Here is a 19559-nt window from a genome sequence, read left to right on the forward strand (position 1 = left end):
GGGTCTTGCCTAGGGAAAACTGCTATCGAACGATTATATCGATAGGTCGTGTGAAGAATCAAAGTGTGTAGGATCTTTGGTAGTGTTAACTCTGTCGCGTGGAGCGCGGGCAGAGGGAGAGTATGGCTGGGGTGGTGCAGTGGAGCAGGTGTGTGGTGTGAAGCTCCCGCGAGTTGCCGCGCTTTCGGGGTTTGGCAGCATGTAATTGCGCTCGACTTGCGATGATAGTTTCTGACACGGTGTCGCGGACGGGAAGTATTAGCTGGCGCCCGTCAAGAGCCCGTTTCGTCTGGTGACCGTGTCGAGAAGAAGGCGCGCCAACATCCAGCTTCTGCAACAGCGGCGGCCGACAATGAGTGACTGTCGCCACTTCCTCGATCGACGGCTTCAAACCTTCAATCAACCAACAAGGAAGACTGGAAGCACGTAAAGTTTTAGAACTGTATGGCAGACCTCAGCTTTTCAAACTTTTAAAATTGTTGCATCACAAAATTACAGCAACTTAGCATGAACCTTTGTTGCTCATTGTCCCAATTGCATTACCAAGCAGGGTCCCTTCCTTATCCGAAATCAACCCGAGTGTCGTTGAAATTCAGATGCCAGCATTAAAGTACAATCATTCCATTTCACTGCTTTAATTTCAAAGTTCAGTTTAAGTATTCATAGCTGGCTACAATATTTAGATTACGCAAGCACAAATTAAGAGTGCGAGTTTTGTTACCGCATTTTAGCTTACCTGTGACTGCAGCTCAGCTTGGTACGTACTAAATTTTACTATTGTTAATTGTTCAGAATCATTTAATTCAAGTTCAAAGCTAAATCTCTTATTTCTAAATTGCGTAGATTCAAGTAGCTTTTGAAATGATTGTTGAGGTAGTCCAAGACTAACCGTATTTTACTGAATTTCGATGTGCTTAAGAAAGAAAGCTTCTTATTAATTTCAGTCACTAAATTAACTTTCAGTTTTCCGGTTTTATTAATTCTTTTGCTAAATTAAGTCAGAGTGCAGCGAAAGTTATTACTTCTGACAAACTTTCAGTTTTCACACTACACGTGTCAACCTTCAGTTGCCACGCTTCTAGTGCTAATTATATGTGTAATTACCTTTCTTTTTCAGTTACTATAGTAATTGTCCTTAGGACTGGCGACCGCAATTTCCCCCAAATCTCAAATATCTAATTACCGCTAGTTAATTGTTAACGTAACGGCCGCACATTTACTTTCTTCATTAACTTTACCCCTTTTCAAAATTAATTTCCACCAGTTTCATTTGCATTTTTCCTTTCATTTAGATGTAACCCTTTCCTCCCTCTTTACCGACAGATTAACTTCGGTGACGATTGCTTTTCCCAAATTTCCATTAGGTACACGCGGTTTAATTTTTCACTGTCATTAAGGTCGATAAGTGAGGGGGAGGTTACAAGGTGCTCTGACCACTGTGCTCGGATGGCTTAGTGGTCAGAGCATCTGCGTATTGAGCAGGAGATCTGCTTCGAATTCCCGTCCGGCACAAATTTTCAACTTTCCTCATTCATTTAAATGAATGCTCACTTGCACCCAACGTCTGCAATTCCTTTGTGTCTTAAGAAATTAGTAGTTAATATAACTAACACATGAAACACACATGAACAGAATCTACGTAAATCAATGCGCACTGCTGGGGAGGAAACTGGTTCTCAGTCGTCCCGTGCGATAGTTGTAGAGTTCTGAGAAAGACCACTTCCCTCACCAAAAGTGCTGCTCGATCTGCAGTTTACAGACAGACTAAGTTCCCTTCTACACAATTGCAGGTGTAATTGGTGCCCGATTCTCCAGTCATTTTCTCTGCAGTCGTCTCTTTCGCCAGTGAGCCACCGAATTAATGTTCGATACGTAGCTCGGTGTGCATGTGGTTCCGGAACACTGTGCTACGAAGCAGTTGATACCTTACCTCATACTACTTTCAACTAATGTACTAATGTTTCAGAACTGTTAACCTGGCACATTCTTTAAATAATACGTAAAGCTACTTGTACGTTTACGAAATTGTGAGAGGAAACGCCATCAATCACGCTACCGGCTATTGTACAGTGTAGTAAGGTACCTTGGACACTTACCTCTTTCAGGTAACGGAACCACCTTGGAAGCGATTGAGCGCAGGACAGCAATCACGACGGGACCCAGTCCGGCAATCCCAGCTCCTGTAAAATGCAAAAACATAATGCACTGAGTCATTTGTTCGTTGAGCTCAGTAGATGCCATCTCGCAGTGTTTTCAATGCGCTACGCTCCCAGCACACAGCTTACCACTGTTTCTGAGAACCACTCCAGTAATTTCTGAACAATGCAAGTAAGCATCGATTACGCACTTATACTGCAGTCTATGAAAAACGCAACATAACAACATCAACGACATCGACCAGTGATCTAAAATAGCACAATATCCAAAATCTGAAGCTGCTATATACTACGATAAGAACCATTATATGCACAAGGTGACATGGAATCAAGGAAACTTTCAGAGTGTTTCCCCAGTGTAAAAATTATTTACATTGTCCTTATCCCTGCAGTAGCAAAATGTTCTAAATATGCGCAGTATGACGCCCTCTTTTTTCTGTGGATAGAGTACAGCTTGTATGTGGGAAATTGTTCAAGTGTTAAGGATCGCTTCTGTGGTATCATCCAGAGACAGTGGTCACAGTAAAGTCGGCAACGCTAATCGATAGCACAGACGTTAGCGATGCCTCACTGCATTCTACAGCTACCAATGGGAGGCACTCCAGAAGACCACGCCTCCTGGTCAGTGTAGCAGCGCCCTCACACTGAGGTCAACGTAGCGTCGAGCAGGCAAGAGCTCACCCCAGCTCGTGAACTCAGCAACACCAATCGACATCATAATGAAGGACTGTGTCAGCTGTTAAAGTTTTAGGCGATGAAATGTACTTTCGTAAATGCTGCGTTTTGTGCTGCAAGAGAACAGTATGTTACTCAGTGCATCAAGTGATGCTTTAATAGTCAATGATAGTTGTAAATTATCAAGCAATTCTGTGGTAAAGAACTGTGTCAAAATTAAGTAAATCTTTTATTCATTTATGTAATGAAGTGAACTAATGTTTCATGTCTTCTAGTTTGATGAGCTTTCTCCCAGAGCAATCAAAGAAACCACAGTTATGGCTGGATGATAGTAGTTGCGCCAACTCACAACATCCTGTCTAGATCACATATTAGCCCTCTACAGTCCTGTAGTTTCGCAGTTGCGAGGGCTACATATTTATTAGTCGGAAAATTAATTACAGAAACACAAATTAGTATTCCAAGGTCCAAATGTTTGGGATCCCCGCATTAGAGTAGAGAGTGGAATTCGGTTATCAGAAAGGTGTGCGGACATTTGCACCCCGGAAATTTGCCACGATTTGACCTGCCCCGAAGGGTTGGATCCCTTGTCTCCCCCTCCACCTCCTCCTCCTATATTATGTTTACAGCTGCTCTCATTTCGAAATCTTGAGTATTTACTTCGTCTTCTTTGGTGAAGGAATTTCGGAAAACTGCATTTAGTAACACCGCTTTAGTGGAACTGTCATCAGTAACATTACCGTCGCTGTCGCGCAGTAAAGGTACTTACTGAGCGTTTCCGCTGGTTTATTTAACATAGGACCAGAATCTCTTTGGATTTTGCGACACATTTCTAGAGAGAGTTTCGTTGTGGAAACTATTAAATGCATCTCGCATTGAAATCCGCAGCAAATTTCGAGCCTTAGTAAAACTTCGCCAATCTTGGAGATTCTGCGTTCGTCTAAATTATACGTACCTTTTTCGGTGTTCCAGCAGCAGCTTTCTGTCGTGTTTTGTGTACCATAGGGGACCAGTTCTGTCTCTTATTAATTTATTTGGTATGAATCTCTCGAGTGATGTTGATAATATTTTTTTGAAGGCGTGCCACATAAGGTCTTCACTTACATACTGTGGAAGGATTGGAGACTGTCTCATAGAAAGACGTCAAGAAATTTTAGCTGCTTTTATAAATAGATATATTTCGCGTGTAGTTTTGGTGAACTTCTTTGATACGGTATTGACCCTCGCTACGACTGTGTGTTCACTAATCCCTGTATCCGTCGTGATTCTCAGGATTATTTGTGGCTAAGAGGTCAAGTGTGTTTTCGTAACCATTTACAGTTTGAATGGCCTCGTGAACTAATTGTTCAAAATAATTTTAAAAAGACGCATTTAGAACAATTACGGAAGTTGTTTTCTATCTACAATAGGGTCTGAAAATGTATTTTTGTCAACATACGAAAGGTTGACTGAAGTCACTGCCAACTATAATTGTATGAATAGGGTACCTATTTGTGATGAGACTCAAGTTTTCTTTGAACTGCTCAGAAACTGTTTTATCTGAGACCGGGGGACGGTAAAAGGAGCCAGTTATTAATTTATTCCGGTTGTCGAATATAACCTCTGTCCATAGTAAGTCACAGGAACTACCTGCTTCAATGTCGCTTGTGAGCTGGAACACACATTACATTATTTTTCCTTGAGTTGTGCTTCTTGTTTCTGTTGTACTTCAGATCATTACAATTACGGCTTTCCCCTGCAAAACCTAGGATGCTCTCTCTGTGACCCTGTAAATATCAGAGATAGACAATGTAGAACAACAACGTACGTTACAAGCATAGCATTCTGTATTACTTCATTTCCTTATTTCTAACATTTTAAAATTCTACGTCGACTTTAGATGACATGTCAATTATAGATGTTCTTATCTCTATTTAGTGAACCTATTTTCAGTCATATTTTTCAACATTGTCCCGCTACACTTTATTAACTAATGTTTCGCCGCAAGGGATATCGGATGTCAGAGAGTAAATTAATATGGAGTATAGGGTTCTTCTTTTCAAACATTCACATACCCATGTCTTCGTTCCTTATTGTCTTTTGGGCATGCAGTTGTAGTAATTAAAGTAGGCACAAATGCAGTGATGAAAAATAAATGATTAGCGTACATTCACATTCTCTTTACATCGTTCCTTTTTTGTTGCTCCCATGGCGATGGACTGTTTCTATCGCAATCAGTAAGCGTGAAAGGAAGCTACCGTACAGACAGAGGGATCTATATTTATACTTGGCAGAACTGATTACATACTGGCATAATCGTCGGTATTGCTTTCGTTTCCCAAAAATTATAAATATTTCGATTTCGGAAAAGAAGTCTGTATTTCGCCAAGATGTCGAAGAAGGAGGTCCCTTACGTACTGGTTGTATCGAGTAAGATGTGGAGACGGCGGTTTGAAAGCCGACAGTAGAAGTTCGAGGAAGGGTGTCCCTTACCTGAGGGATCGCTACTCAAGCTACCTGGCGAAGGGGCAAGTGTGGCAAATGTCCGGCGTGGCAAATGTCCGGCGCGGCAAATGTCCGGCATTTATCAGAAAACATCTTCCACCATGACAGCGTATGTGTGTGTGGGCAGGTTAGGGGGCGCTTAGCGATGAGGTTATGAGTCCTTTCCCCGGCTAAACATGACATGGAATTCGTTAACCTTAGAGGTAAAAATGCATCGGAAAGTATACTAGATTTGCATCCTGTATGCCTCCAAAACTGCCTGAATAGACGTAGGAAGGCCCGGCGGTACCGACCGACCACCGTTGCATCCTCAGCCAACTGGCGTCATCGGATGTGGATATGCAGGGGCATGGGATTACGACACCGTCCTCCCGGCCATTCTCAGTTCGCGTGACCTGGAGCCACAGCTGCTCATTCACGTAGCTTCTCAAGCGGCATCACGAGACTGAGTACACCCCAGTAGGTTAACACTGCACCGCAGCTCTGACAGTCAGCCACCCAATTGCCAACCAAACCCCATGGTGCTTAACTTTGGTGATCTGACAGGAACCAGAGTATCCACCACGACATGGCCATTGACGTACATCCCCAAACCATCTACAAATTTAAGCATGTCTTCTTCCTTCTACACTATAGAAACACTATAAGTAAAATTTCGTTATTTGATGTGCTTCATGGAGTTACAGTTTTAATGGCCAGCACTCCATAATGGTTTTAGTTTCTCTATGTCACAGAAAGTCTGCAGAATAGTTAATTGCTACATACGCTTCTGGGCATTTTATGCCCTCCTTAAGTTAGCTATTATAAGCGGTCCACTCGCATTAATTTGAGAACGACCTATGTTCGACGTGAACTAGCAATAAACATTCACAGACAATTGGTGGCAGAGAGAGAGAGAGAGAGGGAGAGAGATAGAGTGACAGACAGACAGAGACAGAAAGAAAGAGAGAGAGAGAGAGCCTTGGGGAGATGTGGGAAACGATGCAGTCGCTGTCATAATGCAGAAATGGAGAGATTTATGTGACATACGATAGGGCATGATCATAGTCTTTTGGGTCAAGGATGGAAGCATTTCCGAAAGGGCTAAGTTTGTAAACTGTTCGCATGCTGCCATGGTTAAAGCACAACGTGCTTGGCAAAATGGAGCTATCCAAAACCGTCGCCGAGACAACTGGAGTGGACCACGGGCCAGGGATGACAGGGATGGACGACGGCTGTGTAGATGTATACGAGCGAATAGATGTCCAACTGTTGAGTAACTGACCGCCCAAATAAACCAAGAGGCTACCAACGGTGTTTCCTCAACGATCGTTCAGCAAACGTTCCTGTGAATGGGCCTCTGCAGCATGCGCCTGGTTCATGCACCCATGTTCATCAGCAACGAAGACTGAATTTTACACATCACCAATACCGAAGCTGGACGCCCACTGAGTGGCGACATGTGGCCCATCGGGCAGGTCACTGTTTGTTTTGCGAGGAGGTTGAAATCGTTGGTGCATTGATACCCAGTACAGCTGTATGGTGCATTGATACCCAGTACAGCTGTATCAAAGCCTCCTATTGCATTTAGTTCGTAATATGAACGCTGTTGTCTCTCTGCATTGTGGGAGTGTTGAGAGATGGCAGCTCACTTATATGATCAGGATCTCGTTCAGATCTATTGTCCTGACGCATCGGAGAATTTGCATGATGAGCACTGCCTCTGCAGTAGACTCACGTGCTCAGAGGCGGGTATCATGACGGATCAGTCTGAAGATTAGAACAAAAGAAGGCGCTATCCACATGTTGTTAATGTCTGTATACGCTGTGAAGCACCCAGAAGGAGAGAAGGAAACGAAATGAAACTCCACGGGTTGAGAGCGTATGTGATGTTATTGCAGTGGTGGGAAAATAGAGTCAAATTTACAAGGAAGTTAGCAGTATCTTGTACATGGTTGCACGTTCAGAGACCGTGAATAGTTACAATTGAAAGAAATTCAGCCCTCGGTCACTATTTTTGACAAATTAACCTGGTTTTGTCACTGCTAGGAGTGTCTTCTTCAGAATTTAAAACAAAGAATGGTCTATATTCGATAACATTGTCACAGAATTATGACTAAGAACGTGTGATAGAGTACACGTACGGAATCGTCGTGAAAGACTGGCAGTAATTGTATGTCTTTTATAAAATAATAAATATGCCAAAAGGTCATTAGTCACAAAAGTATTTAAGATAAAGGAATCTGTGATGGCGAGCCACTAAGGGCTGCTCTTTGCTTGCGTGGTGCAGGTTGCAAACCGGAGTCCGTAGTAACGAGCAGCCCTTAGTGGCTCGCCATCACAGTTTCCTTTATCTTAAATACATTTGTGACTAATGCCCTTTTGGCATATTTATTATTTTATAAAAGACATACAATTACTGCCAGTCTTTGACGACGATTCCGTACGTATACTCTATCATACGCTCTTAGTCATAATTCTGTGACAATGTTATCGAATATAGACCATTCTTTGTTTTAAATCCTGAAGAAGACACTCCTAGCAGTGTCGAAACCAGGTTAATTTGTTAAAAATAGTGACCGAAGGCTGAATTTTTTTCAGTTGCGAAGTTAGCAGTATCAGCCCAGTTTCGACAGCATCCACTATGGATAAAATTCATATCAGTATGATGTTGCATCCCCTGTGGCCGCGATGCATGCACTGATTCAGTTGGAAAAGGTGCCGTCAAGCTGGCCCACAACTGCTGTAATTGGTCTTTGATTTCCTTGATACAGACACAGGCATGGAGTTCACGGCCGAGATCATACACACGCATGTTCTATCTGCGACAGATATGGGGATCTTGCTTGCTACAGGAGTACCTCATACTCACGAATACAGTTCGTAGAAACAGGTGCCAAGAATGGACGAGCATTCTTCTCTTCAAAAAATGGAACCCGCGAAAATGCCACATAAGAGATAACACATGAGGTCGTAGGATATAAGTGACGTACTGCTTTCCCCTAGCAGCGGTGACCAGAAGTCACCCGGCCGAAGTGGCCGTGCGGTTCTAGGCGCTGCAGTCTGGAACCGCGAGACCGCTACGGTCGCAGGTTCGAATCCTGCCTCGGGCATGGATGTGTGTGATGTCCTTAGGTTAGTTAGGTTTAACTAGTTCTAAGTTCTAGGGGACTAATGACCTCAGAAGTTGAGTCCCATAGTGCTCAGAGCCGTTTGAACCAGAAGTCACCTCCAATGGCTCTCCACACCATGAAGCCACGACTTAAGCTGCTGTGCCTTTCCAAAACACTGGATAGGGACCCCTCTCCAGGTCGCCGCCATATTTCCCAACGACGGTCATGTGGGGTAGTGCAGAATTGTGATTCTTCACTGAATACAGTGCGACACCATTGATCAACAGTCCTTACTTCCCTGTTACAGTATCATGCCAAGTGCATGGGATAGTAATTCCCTAGTACAGCTGCTGTTAGCATCAGACCAATGATGTAGGATGATACAGAAAGTTGCAGGGAGTCAGTTACGTCTTCTTGGATGGCAGGGGCGGATGTGAAGTCGTCCAGCTGCTGTTAGCATTAGACCAATGGTGTAGGATGATACAGGAAGTTGCAGGGAGTCAGTTACGTCTTCTTGGATGGCAGGGGCGGATGTGAAGTCGTCACGGTGTATTTCTACATCTACATCTACATGGATACTCTGAAAATGACTTTCAAGTGCCTGGCAGAGGGTTCATCTAACCAACTTCACAATTCTCTATTATTCCAATCTCGTATAGCGCGTGGGAAGAATGAACACCTATATCTTTCTGTACGAGCTCTGATTTCACTTATTTTATCGTGGTGATCGTTCCTCCCTATGTAGGTCGGTGTCAACAAAATATTTTCGTGTTCGGAGGAGAAGGTTGGTGATTGGAATTTCGTGAGAATATTCTGTCGCAACGAAAACGTCTTTCTTTTAATGATTTCCAGGCCCAATCCTGTATCATTTCTTTGACACTCTCTCCCACATTTCGCGATAATAGAAAACGTACTGCCCTTCTTTGAACTTTTTTTATGTACTCCGTCATTCCTACCTGGTAAGGACCCCACACCGCGCAGCAGTATTCTAATAGAGGGCGGAAAAGCGTAATGTAGGCAGTCTCCTTAGTACGTATGTTACAATTTTTAAGTGTCCTGCCAATAAAACGCAGTCTTTGGTTAGCCTTCCCCACAACATTTTCTATGTGCGCCTTCCAATTTAAGTTGTTCGTAATTGTAATACCTAGGTATTTAGTTGAATTTACGGCTTTTAGATTAGACTGATTTATCTTGTAACCAAAGTTTAACGAATTCCTTTTAGCTCTCATGTGGATGACCTCACACTTTTCATTATTTAGGGTCAATGGCCGCTTTTTGCACCATTCAGATATCTTTTCTAAATCGTTTTTCCGTTTGTTTTGATCTTCTGATGATTTTATTAGTGGATAAAAGACAGCGTCATCTGCAAACAACCTAAGACGGCTGCTCAGATTGTCTCCAGAAACGTTTATATAGATAACGAACAGCAATGGGCCTATAACACTACCTTGGGGAACGCCAGAAATCACTTCTGTTTTACTCGATGACTTTCCGTCAATTACTACGAAGTGTGACCTCTCTGACAAGAAATCACAAATCCAGCCGCATAACTGAGACGATATTCCATAAGCACGCAATTTCACTACGAGCCGCTTGTGTGGTACAGTGTCAAAAGCCTTCCGGAAATCCAGAAATACGGAATCGATCCGAAATCCCTTGTCTATAGCACTCAACACTTCATGTGAATAAAGAGCTAGCTGTGTTTCACAGGAACGATGCTTTCTAACTTCCTAAACCCATGTTGACTATGTGTCAATAGACCGTTTTCTGCGAGGTAATTCATAATGTTTGAACACAATATATGTTCTAGAATCCTGCTGCATATCGACGTTAACGATATCGGCCTGTAATTTGGTGGATTAATCCTACTACCTTTCTTGAATATTGGTGTAACCTGTACAGCTTTCCAGTCTTTGGATACGGAGCATTCGTCGAGCGAACAGTTATATATGATTGCTAAGTATGGGGCTACTGAATCAGCATACTCCGAAAGGAACCTAATTGGTATACAGTCTGGACCAGAAGACTTGCTTTCATTAAGTTGCTTCACTACTCCGAGGATATTTACTTCTACGTTACTCATGTTGGCAGCTGTTCTCGATTCGAGTTCTGGAATGTTTACTTCGTCTTCTTTTGTGAAGGCATTTCGGAAGACTGTGTTTAGTAACTCTGCTTTGGCATCATTGTCTTCGATAGCATCTCCATTGCTATCGTGCAGAGAAGGCATTGGTTGTTTCTTGCCGCTAACATACTTCACATACGACCAGTATCTCTTTGGATTTTCTGCCAGGTTTCGAGACAAAGTTTCGTACTTGGTATACAATATGACACTCCTCCACTGTGGTGGTCAGATGTGGTCGACCGGAACCTCAACGACGAGTAGGCGTTCCCCACGTTTCCATGCAGTCCAGCCTCATGTCACTGCCACGTTCGAATGATCCACAAATATGGATACTGCGCGATTTGATCAGCTGACCAAATTGAGACCCACAGTGAGGATCCCTTTAAACTCTTGTCAAAAACTGATAATGCTGTCGCAGATGAGTACGCAAGATCTGTGTGTCCTTCGTAGTGATCACTCTACATCTGATGCTGTTCACACCCCGTACACACCCCACTAGAACTGGTAACAATGCTGTCTCAGATGAGTACGCAAGATCTGTGTGTCCTTCGTAGTGATCACTCTACATCTGATGCTGTTCACACCCCGTACACACCCCACCAGAACTGGTAACAACACTAAATCAAACAAGGCTAAAGCACTCTGATGGCCATTCTGCCTGTCAGAGACAATTGCAGTTTTAACCATTTCAGGACATGCACATTTACCAAGTCACACTGACTTCGGACCATGTCTTCTTGGTGTTTCGCTTCTTTTCAGGCATTATATTCTAATTGAATCTGGCCAATGCATTTGCACGATTGTTACGAATGTATTGCTTATATGCACTGTTTCGCGCTAGAGTTGTTTGTATAATATCATTATATCGATCTATCAATACAGGGCTATTACAAATGATTGAAGCGATTTCATAAATTCACTGTAGCTCCATTCATTGACATATGGTCACGGCACACTACAGATACGTAGAAAAACTCATAAAGTTTTGTTCGGCTGAAGCCGCACTTCAAGTTTCTGCCGCCAGAGCGCTCGAGAGCGCAGTGAGACAAAATGGCGACAGGAGCCGAGAAAGTGTATGTCCTGCTTGAAATGCACTCACATCAGTCAGTCATAACAGTGCAACGACACTTCAGGACGAAGTTCAACAAAGATCCACCAACTGCTAACTCCATTCGGCGATGGTATGCGCAGTTTAAAGCTTCTGGATGCCTCTGTAAGGGGAAATCAACGGGTCGGCCTGCAGTGAGCGAAGAAACGGTTGAACGCGTGCGGGCAAGTTTCACGCGTAGCCCGCGGAAGTCGACGAATAAAGCAAGCAGGGAGCTAAACGTACCACAGCCGACGGTTTGGAAAATCTTATGGAAAACGCTAAAGCAGAAGCCTTACCGTTTACAATTGCTACAAGCCCTGACACCCAGTGACAAAGTCAAACGCTTTGAATTTTCGGCGCTGTTGCAACAGCTCATGGAAGAGAATGCGTTCAGTGCGAAACTTGTTTTCAGTGATGAAGCAACATTTTTTATTAATGGTGAAGTGAACAGACACAATGTGCGAATCTTGGCGGTAGAGAATTCTCACGCATTCGTGCAGCAAATTCGCAATTCACCAAAAATTAACGTGTTTTGTGCAATCTCACGGTTTAAAGTTTACGGCCCCTTTTTCTTCTGCGAAAAAAACGTTACAGGACACGTGTATCTGGACATGCTGGAAAATTGGCTCATGCCACAACTGGAGACCGACAGCGCCGACTTCATCTTTCAACAGGATGGTGCTCCACCGCACTTCCATCATGATGTTCGACATTTCTTAAACAGGAGATTGGAAAACCGATGGATCGGTCGTGGTGGAGATCATGATCAGCAATTCATGTCATGGCCTCCACGCTCTCCCGACTTAACCCCATGCGATTTCTTTCTGTGGGGTTATGTGAAAGATTCAGTGTTTAAACCTCCTCTACCAAGAAACGTGCCAGAACTGCGAGCTCGCATCAATGATACTTTCGAACTCATTGGTGGGGACATGCTGCGCCGAGTGTGGGAGGAACTTGATTATCGGCTTGATGTCTGCCAAATCACTAAAGGGGCACATATCGAACATTTGTGAATGCCTAAAAAAACTTTTTGAGTTTTTGTATGTGTGTGCAAAGCATTGTGAAAATATCTCAAATAATAAAGTTATTGTAGAGCTGTGAAATCGCTTCAATCATTTGTAATAACCCTGTACTTTTCCAAAATATATAGATAGGTACCGGCGATATGCTCCCCGATATATCGATATCAACACTGCTGTATCGAGTGCCAAAATTTTTATTTTATATTAGGGTATTTCTTTCACAATTTCCGGTACATATTTGAAGTGGTTATTTTGAAATTGTAGTAGAACATAATTTTATTTTCACTGTGCGATGGAGTCTTACTACTTTTTGAGCTTTCATCACGTCCAACCTTTCTCTTTGACCATGTGAAGCAAGTATCAAGTATATGTGGCGCAAGTTCGATTGCACTGGGAGGTGGGGGGCGGTGTGGATGGAATAACAAGTTTTCCGATGTAAAGAAATAGCTCACCAGTGGTGTTAAAAAACAAAAGTTTAACGCATCTAGTGTCCTATTTCTTCATATCGGCATTCTTCAGAAACAGATGCTGATAATGATAAACAATAATCTAAATAACAATATTTGTCTTTGTGGTGGGAGGGGACGTGTAAGGCGAAATGCTGGCGTAACTGGCGTTTGTTTCTGTCAACAGAAAATACAACGTTCAGCTTCACCATGCCAGTTTTGACATTACAACTGTTAGGTCGCTGGCGTTGGAGCGGAAAAAAAAATAAAAAAAGGGAAGTCGCCATGAAGTGTTCTGGTTAAATCCGATATGTTATGTTAGACTTGTTACCAGTAGGTTCGATCCACATGCGAGTATTACGAAGAAGATGATTAGAACTAGTACGAGGATCCTTCCATCACCAGTCAGTCTAGAAACAATAAAGACTATAGACTTGACCCTCATTTTGTCGTTTCCGACTATTTTAATGTGTCTCATTCCTGTCGCCACACCTGCCTCTGATCCTTTGCAGTATTTAGAAAAAATAATAAGTCATATTAGCGCCAAATCTGTGTGAAACTGCTGTAGCCATTCCACGTCAATATGCAACATGCTTGTCAACAATTTCCCACTCTAAAACAACAAAAAGGGAGGCTGCGTGTATCCTACCGCCAAGGAACTTTTTGCTTGACAGTAGGCCGTATGTGTGCTGTTTGTTTGAAATAGCTCCTTGTATTCCAGTGTTATGCAAACATATCGTCCCCATTCCTCCTCAATTCAACCCCTTTCTTTGGAGTTCTCGGGCTGTCCTAGCCCCGTAATATTTTTTCCAGACATTTGTACTATGTTTGGTTGAAATTTCTCTGCGCCTTTGAGACATGCGTATACAGGGTGTCTCAAGAGAAAATTGATATTTGATGTGTCAAAATAAAAGAGACATTGAAGTCTATCGACAGAATCTTTATTTAATATTGAAATATGAAAATGCAAACCAGCACGTCTACGGCACTCGTCTATACGACGAACAAAATTTTGCATGACAGCTCGGCATGTAGACACTGGGATGGCTGCCCCGAACTCCCAGTATAGACGCAGTGAACCTGTGTGCTGTCGTTTTGTCTTGCTGAAACCATGTTCTTCGGTTATAACCAGGAAAGTTTTGCAATTCAGGCTCGACAAAGTCGTTTAACATCGCCACACAACGTTCCGAATTCACTATATTTGCACGACGGCGCTCGTCCTCGAAAAAAGTAGGGGCCAATTATTTCTCGAGCCGAGGTCGCAGCCCACACAGTTACCTTTGCTGAATAAATGGGTTTCTCATGCTCCTGTTCACAATTCGTTGCACTCCAGTAGAGAAAATTATGCTTATTGACGTGACCATTCAGGTGAAAATGAGCCTCGTCAGAAAACAAGATGTTGTTAAATAAGGGCAGTCAAACATTAACACGAAATGCAGCCTATGCCTGGCATCCTGAGGCTTTAATTCTCGAATCAATTGGATTTTTGAAGACTGTAGTTTAAGGTCTTTTTGCGAATTCGGTGCACTGTTGGTTTACAAACATTTAAAGAAGTTGCCCCTCCTCCCCCCCCCCCCCCTCAGCCGGCCGGAGTGGCCGTGCGGTTCTAGGCGCTACACTCTGGAGCCGAGTGATCGCTGCGGTCGCAGGTTCGAATCCTGCCTTGGGCATGGATGTGTGTGATGTCCTTAGGTTAGTTAGGTTTAATTAGTTCTAAGTTCTAGGCGACTGATGACCTAAGAAGTTAAGTCTCATAGTGCTCAGAGCCATTTGAACCACCCCCCCCCCCTCCTCCTCCACCTCCACTCTCCTCCGATTTGTTGCGGATGCGCAGAATGCTCTTCAAACATAAACTTTCTTTTGAGACACAGTGTACATCACCACTATCTCACCTGCACACCCCAGCAAATATGTGTCTCAAATTTGGTCCTCCTATCACACACTTAAATTACGTGTCTATAGTGCGAGAGGACTCCCTGATCTCCCCTTATTTGCGCATAAAACATAAAATAAGGTATTTGACACATGAACTATCTTCATTCTAACAAGTAAAAAGGTACTGAATGCGTTACGGCCATTATGGAGCTTGCCGGGCTGAGAGATGCGTCGGCTCACCGCGGAGACTCCAAGCCACCTGCTCGTACATCTCACGGCGGCGACTGATCGACCAACAACAGGCCTACACGGCAATCGAATTCTCGCAATTTTTTGTATTTATGGAACGTGAAGTTCAGGAGTCAAATATACCTCTCCCAAAGTAGTTCGATGCGACTCTCAAAAATTCTCGAGGAAACCGACTTGAAGCTTTCCAATCTTTTTTAATAATGTGTTAAAATAAGGTACATATTTTTCGATAAGTAGAATGCCTCATTGGTTCGATTACAGTTTGCGTTTTTTCTAAGAGCACTTCTGTGAAGCGTACAATAAATAAAGTGCACGAAATAGGAAATCACTAAATCGAGTCCCATTTCGGTCATTATTTTATTCGTTTTTTTTTTCTTTCAGTTCTTGTGCCTACATCATTTAAATATAAAATTCATCAAATGTATGCTAATTACAACATCTAATTGTCATTTATATGAAAAATGCATGTCTTCCCATTTCTAATTACACTGTCCAGCCGGAACATTATGACCACCCACCTCATGTCGATATAAACTCGTCCAGGCGATAGCAGTCAACTGGCGAGGAAGCGTGCTCCCCGTGTGTAGAATGGGGAAGGCGCGCGATCTATCTGAGTTTGATCGAGGGCAGACTGTGACGGCCTTGAGGCTCGGCACCAGCACTTCGGAAACGGCACGACCCGTTGGGATTCGAGGAGTGCTGTGGTGAGTGTCTTCAGCACGTGGTGAAACAAAGGTGAAACCATGTCCAGAGGTCGTGGGGTTGGGCGGCCACCCCTCATAACAGACGTCAGACATCGTGCGCTGGGCAGACTGCTAAAACAGGACAGGCGGCGAACTGTGGCGGAATTAACATAAACATTCACAACGACGAGCATCCGCAACCGATGACCCATGTATGTGCCAATGTTAACACCACGACATCGGCAACTACGACTGAATTTAGCACAGGACCGTTGGCACTGGGCGTTGGCGCAGTGGCAGAGTGTTGCACGGTCTGATGAATGCCGATACCTTCTTCATCATGACGTTGGGAGGGCGCGAATGCTTTGTCTTCTAGGGGGACAGCTCCTTGATGCCTGTACTGAGGGACAGAGACAACCTGGCGGCAGCTCCGTTATGGTTGGTTGGTTGGTTTGGGGAAGGAGACCAGACAGCGTGGTCATCGGTCTCATCGGATTAGGGAAGGATGGGGAAGGAAGTCGGCCGTGCCCTTTCAGAGGAACCATCCCGGCATTTGCCTAGAGTGATTTAGGGAAATCATGGAAAACCTAAATCAGGATGGCCGGACGCGGGATTGAACCGTCGTCCTCCCGAATGCGAGTCCGGTGTCTAACCACTGCGCCACCTCGCTCGGTGCTCCGTTATGCTGTGGGGCACATTCACATGGGAATCCATGGGTCCGGTGGAGCTCCTGCCAGGCACCATGACGGCCAAAGAGTATCGTTTACTGGTTGCAGACCACGTACGCCCTTTCATGACGATCGTACTTCCTGACAGCAGTGACAGTGTGTGATGTCCTTAGGTTAGTTAGGTTTAAGTAGTTCTACGTTCTAGGGGACTGATGGCCAGGACTGTGATGGAGTGGCTCCAGGAACACAGTGGCGAGTGCCAGTAGATGTGCTAGGCCCCCAGCTCGCCAGATCTGTAACCGATCGAACACATCTGGGATGTGACTGAACGTGACGTCAGAGCTCGTCGCTCCCCCCCCCCCCCCTCCTCCCCCCGCCCCTCTCCTGAATTTACGGGAATTAAGTGACTTGTGTGTCCATATGTGGTGCCAACTCCCTCCAGCGACCTACCAAGGCCTTATTGTTTCCATGCCACGAAGTACCATCGCCGCTGTTATCCGTGCCAAATACTGGCTATTAGGTAGATGGTCATGATGTTCTGGATAATCAGTATATACTGATAAGCCAAAACATTATGACCACTGCCCGAGCCGACCGGGGTGGCCGAGCGGTTCTAGGCGATACAGTCTGGAGCTCAGGCGACCGCTACGGTCGCAGGTTCGAATCCTGCCTCGGGCATGGATGTGTGTGATGTCCTTAGGTTAGTTAGGTTCAAGTAGTTCTAAGTTCTAGGGGACTGATGACCTCAGAAGTTAAGTCCCATAGTGCTCAGAGCCATTTGAACCATTTTGAACCACTGCCCGACAGGACATTGGATGCCGCCAGATGGTCACCCTAGACACTGACACTGACGGGGGTCACCCTAGCAACGATATTGACTGTAAATGGGGAAATTCGTTGAGATGAGCGTCTTTGATCAAGGGCAGATTATCATTATTATGCAGAGCCTGTGAACGAGTGTCTCGAAAACGGAGAAGTTGGTCGAATGTTCACGTGCTACTGTCGTAAACATCTATGGAGGTAGAAGGACAGTGCATTTACCACTAGGCGCTAAATGGTTGGATGTCCACGACTCTTCACACAATATGGGGATAGGATGCTTGTCAGTTCTGTAAAGTAGGTTTGAAGGCGATGTGTGGCATCTCTGCCGGAAGAACACAATGCTTGTGCATACACAAGTGTTTCGGAGGAAACTGGCCATCGTACATTGTTGAAGATGGAGCTCCACAGCAAATCACCCCTACATGTTCACATGATGACCCAACGAAATTGTCAATTTCGATTTCAGCAGGCACGGGACCATCGCTGGTCGTCTCCACAAAGGCCGCCATCGAGATGAACGACGGCTCGAAACTTGCAGCGCGCCGCGGACACAGGGGATGGGAGCGGTATTGTGCTATGGGACCTGTGGTAGCAAGCGAAGACACGTTGACAGCTGCGAACCTCGTCTATCCCTTCATCCTTGATGCCTTCCCCACTGGTGATGTCATCTTTCAGCAGTGTAACTGTCCGTGTCTCGGAGCCAGAACCGTGCTACAGTGGTTGATGTCTCGCCGACCAAATTCGCCTGATGTAAATCCTGTAGCACCCATCTGGGTCGCTATAGGGTGCCATCACCGCAGATAAGCGACCCGTTATTTGTGGGAATTACATGACCTGTGCGTAGACATCTAATGCCACATACCTCGACAAACCAATCAACAAACTGCTCCATAAACCTATCAACAAACTGTTGGATCCCTGATACTCACAATCAGCAACGTATTTCATTCCAAAGACGGACATACAAGCTGTTAAGCAGGTGAGATCTTAACTTTTCCCGGCGAATTGAAAGTTCAAATAACTTACGGGTTTGCTGCCGGGTGACGTCGTCGACCACCGCGGTAGTCGATGACGTCACCCGGCAGCAAACTCATAAGTTATTTGAATATTAAGCAGGTGCTCATAATATTTTGGCTCATCAGTGTATATACTGCTCAGAAAAATCCAGCTTTCGATGCAAATAAAAATTCATAACTATAGATCTTTTATACAGAATCGATAATAAAGACTGTATAATTAAAAAATTATTTTTTTGTATTTTCCAAGTCAAGTGAATGCTCATAGAACATGCACCTTTGTTAAAAAGTTGATAACACCATGATTCGGACCCAGGTCTCCTCAAGCGTTAAAAGAGTATTGTTCCACACAGCCATATTGCTTATCGAAAGAAAACCACCTTATTTAGCATATTAAAAATGGATGAAAACCTTCAAGATCGATTTTCCCAAGTGTTTTTGGGAGTTGCATCGAATTGCTTTAGCAGAGGTATACTTGAGTTATGACCTTCACGACCTACAAATATTAAAATTTATAAAAAGTCAATTGCAATGTGGCCCCTTGTGAGACATATGAGTGTCCTCTCGCTGCAGTGCCTCGGAAAAATCTGCATGTCCTGAACAAAAGAACGCATTGTTGTCTTTGTAGTCTGTAGTCTGAAGACTGGTTTGATGCAGCTCTCGGCACTACTCTATCCTGTGCAAACGTCTTCATCTCCAAATAACTGCTGCTATCTACATCGATTCGAACCTGCTTACTGAATTCATATCTTGGTCTCCTTCTATAATAACCTCCCCCCCCCCCCACCCCTTGGGCCCCCACACACAAATTTCCCTCCATTAGCGAATTAACGATTTCATCATGCCTTAAGATATGTCCTGTCAACCGAGGCCTTCTTTTAGTCAAGTTGTCTCAAACATTTCTTTTTTCCCTGATCAGATTCAGTACTTCCTCACTCGATCTACAGATCCTTCTGCAGCACCACATTTCAAAAATTTCTCTTCTCTTCTTATCGGAACTTTTCATAGTCCACGTTTCACTTCTGTACGAGGCTACACTCCATACAAATAATTACATAAAATACTTCCTAACACAAAAATACATGTTAGAGCTTAAAAAATTCCACTTTTTCAGAAATGCTCTTCGTGCTATAGGCAGTATGCATTTTATACCCTCTCT

General features: G+C 44.0%; 1 protein-coding gene across 1 annotated transcript in view; it reads right to left on the minus strand.

Annotated features, from left to right (window-relative positions):
* LOC124789482 (proton-coupled folate transporter) overlaps positions 1-19559 on the minus strand; it is a 302728-nt gene that overhangs the window by 32220 nt on the left and 250949 nt on the right. Inside the window, exon 8 of the mRNA XM_047256860.1 lies at positions 2097-2180. Coding sequence (XP_047112816.1) covers positions 2097-2180 — 84 coding nt within the window. The remainder of the gene's footprint in view (positions 1-2096; positions 2181-19559) is intronic.

This window comes from Schistocerca piceifrons, chromosome 3 (genome assembly GCF_021461385.2).
Source record: "Schistocerca piceifrons isolate TAMUIC-IGC-003096 chromosome 3, iqSchPice1.1, whole genome shotgun sequence".
NCBI classification, from domain to species: Eukaryota; Metazoa; Arthropoda; class Insecta; order Orthoptera; family Acrididae; genus Schistocerca; species Schistocerca piceifrons.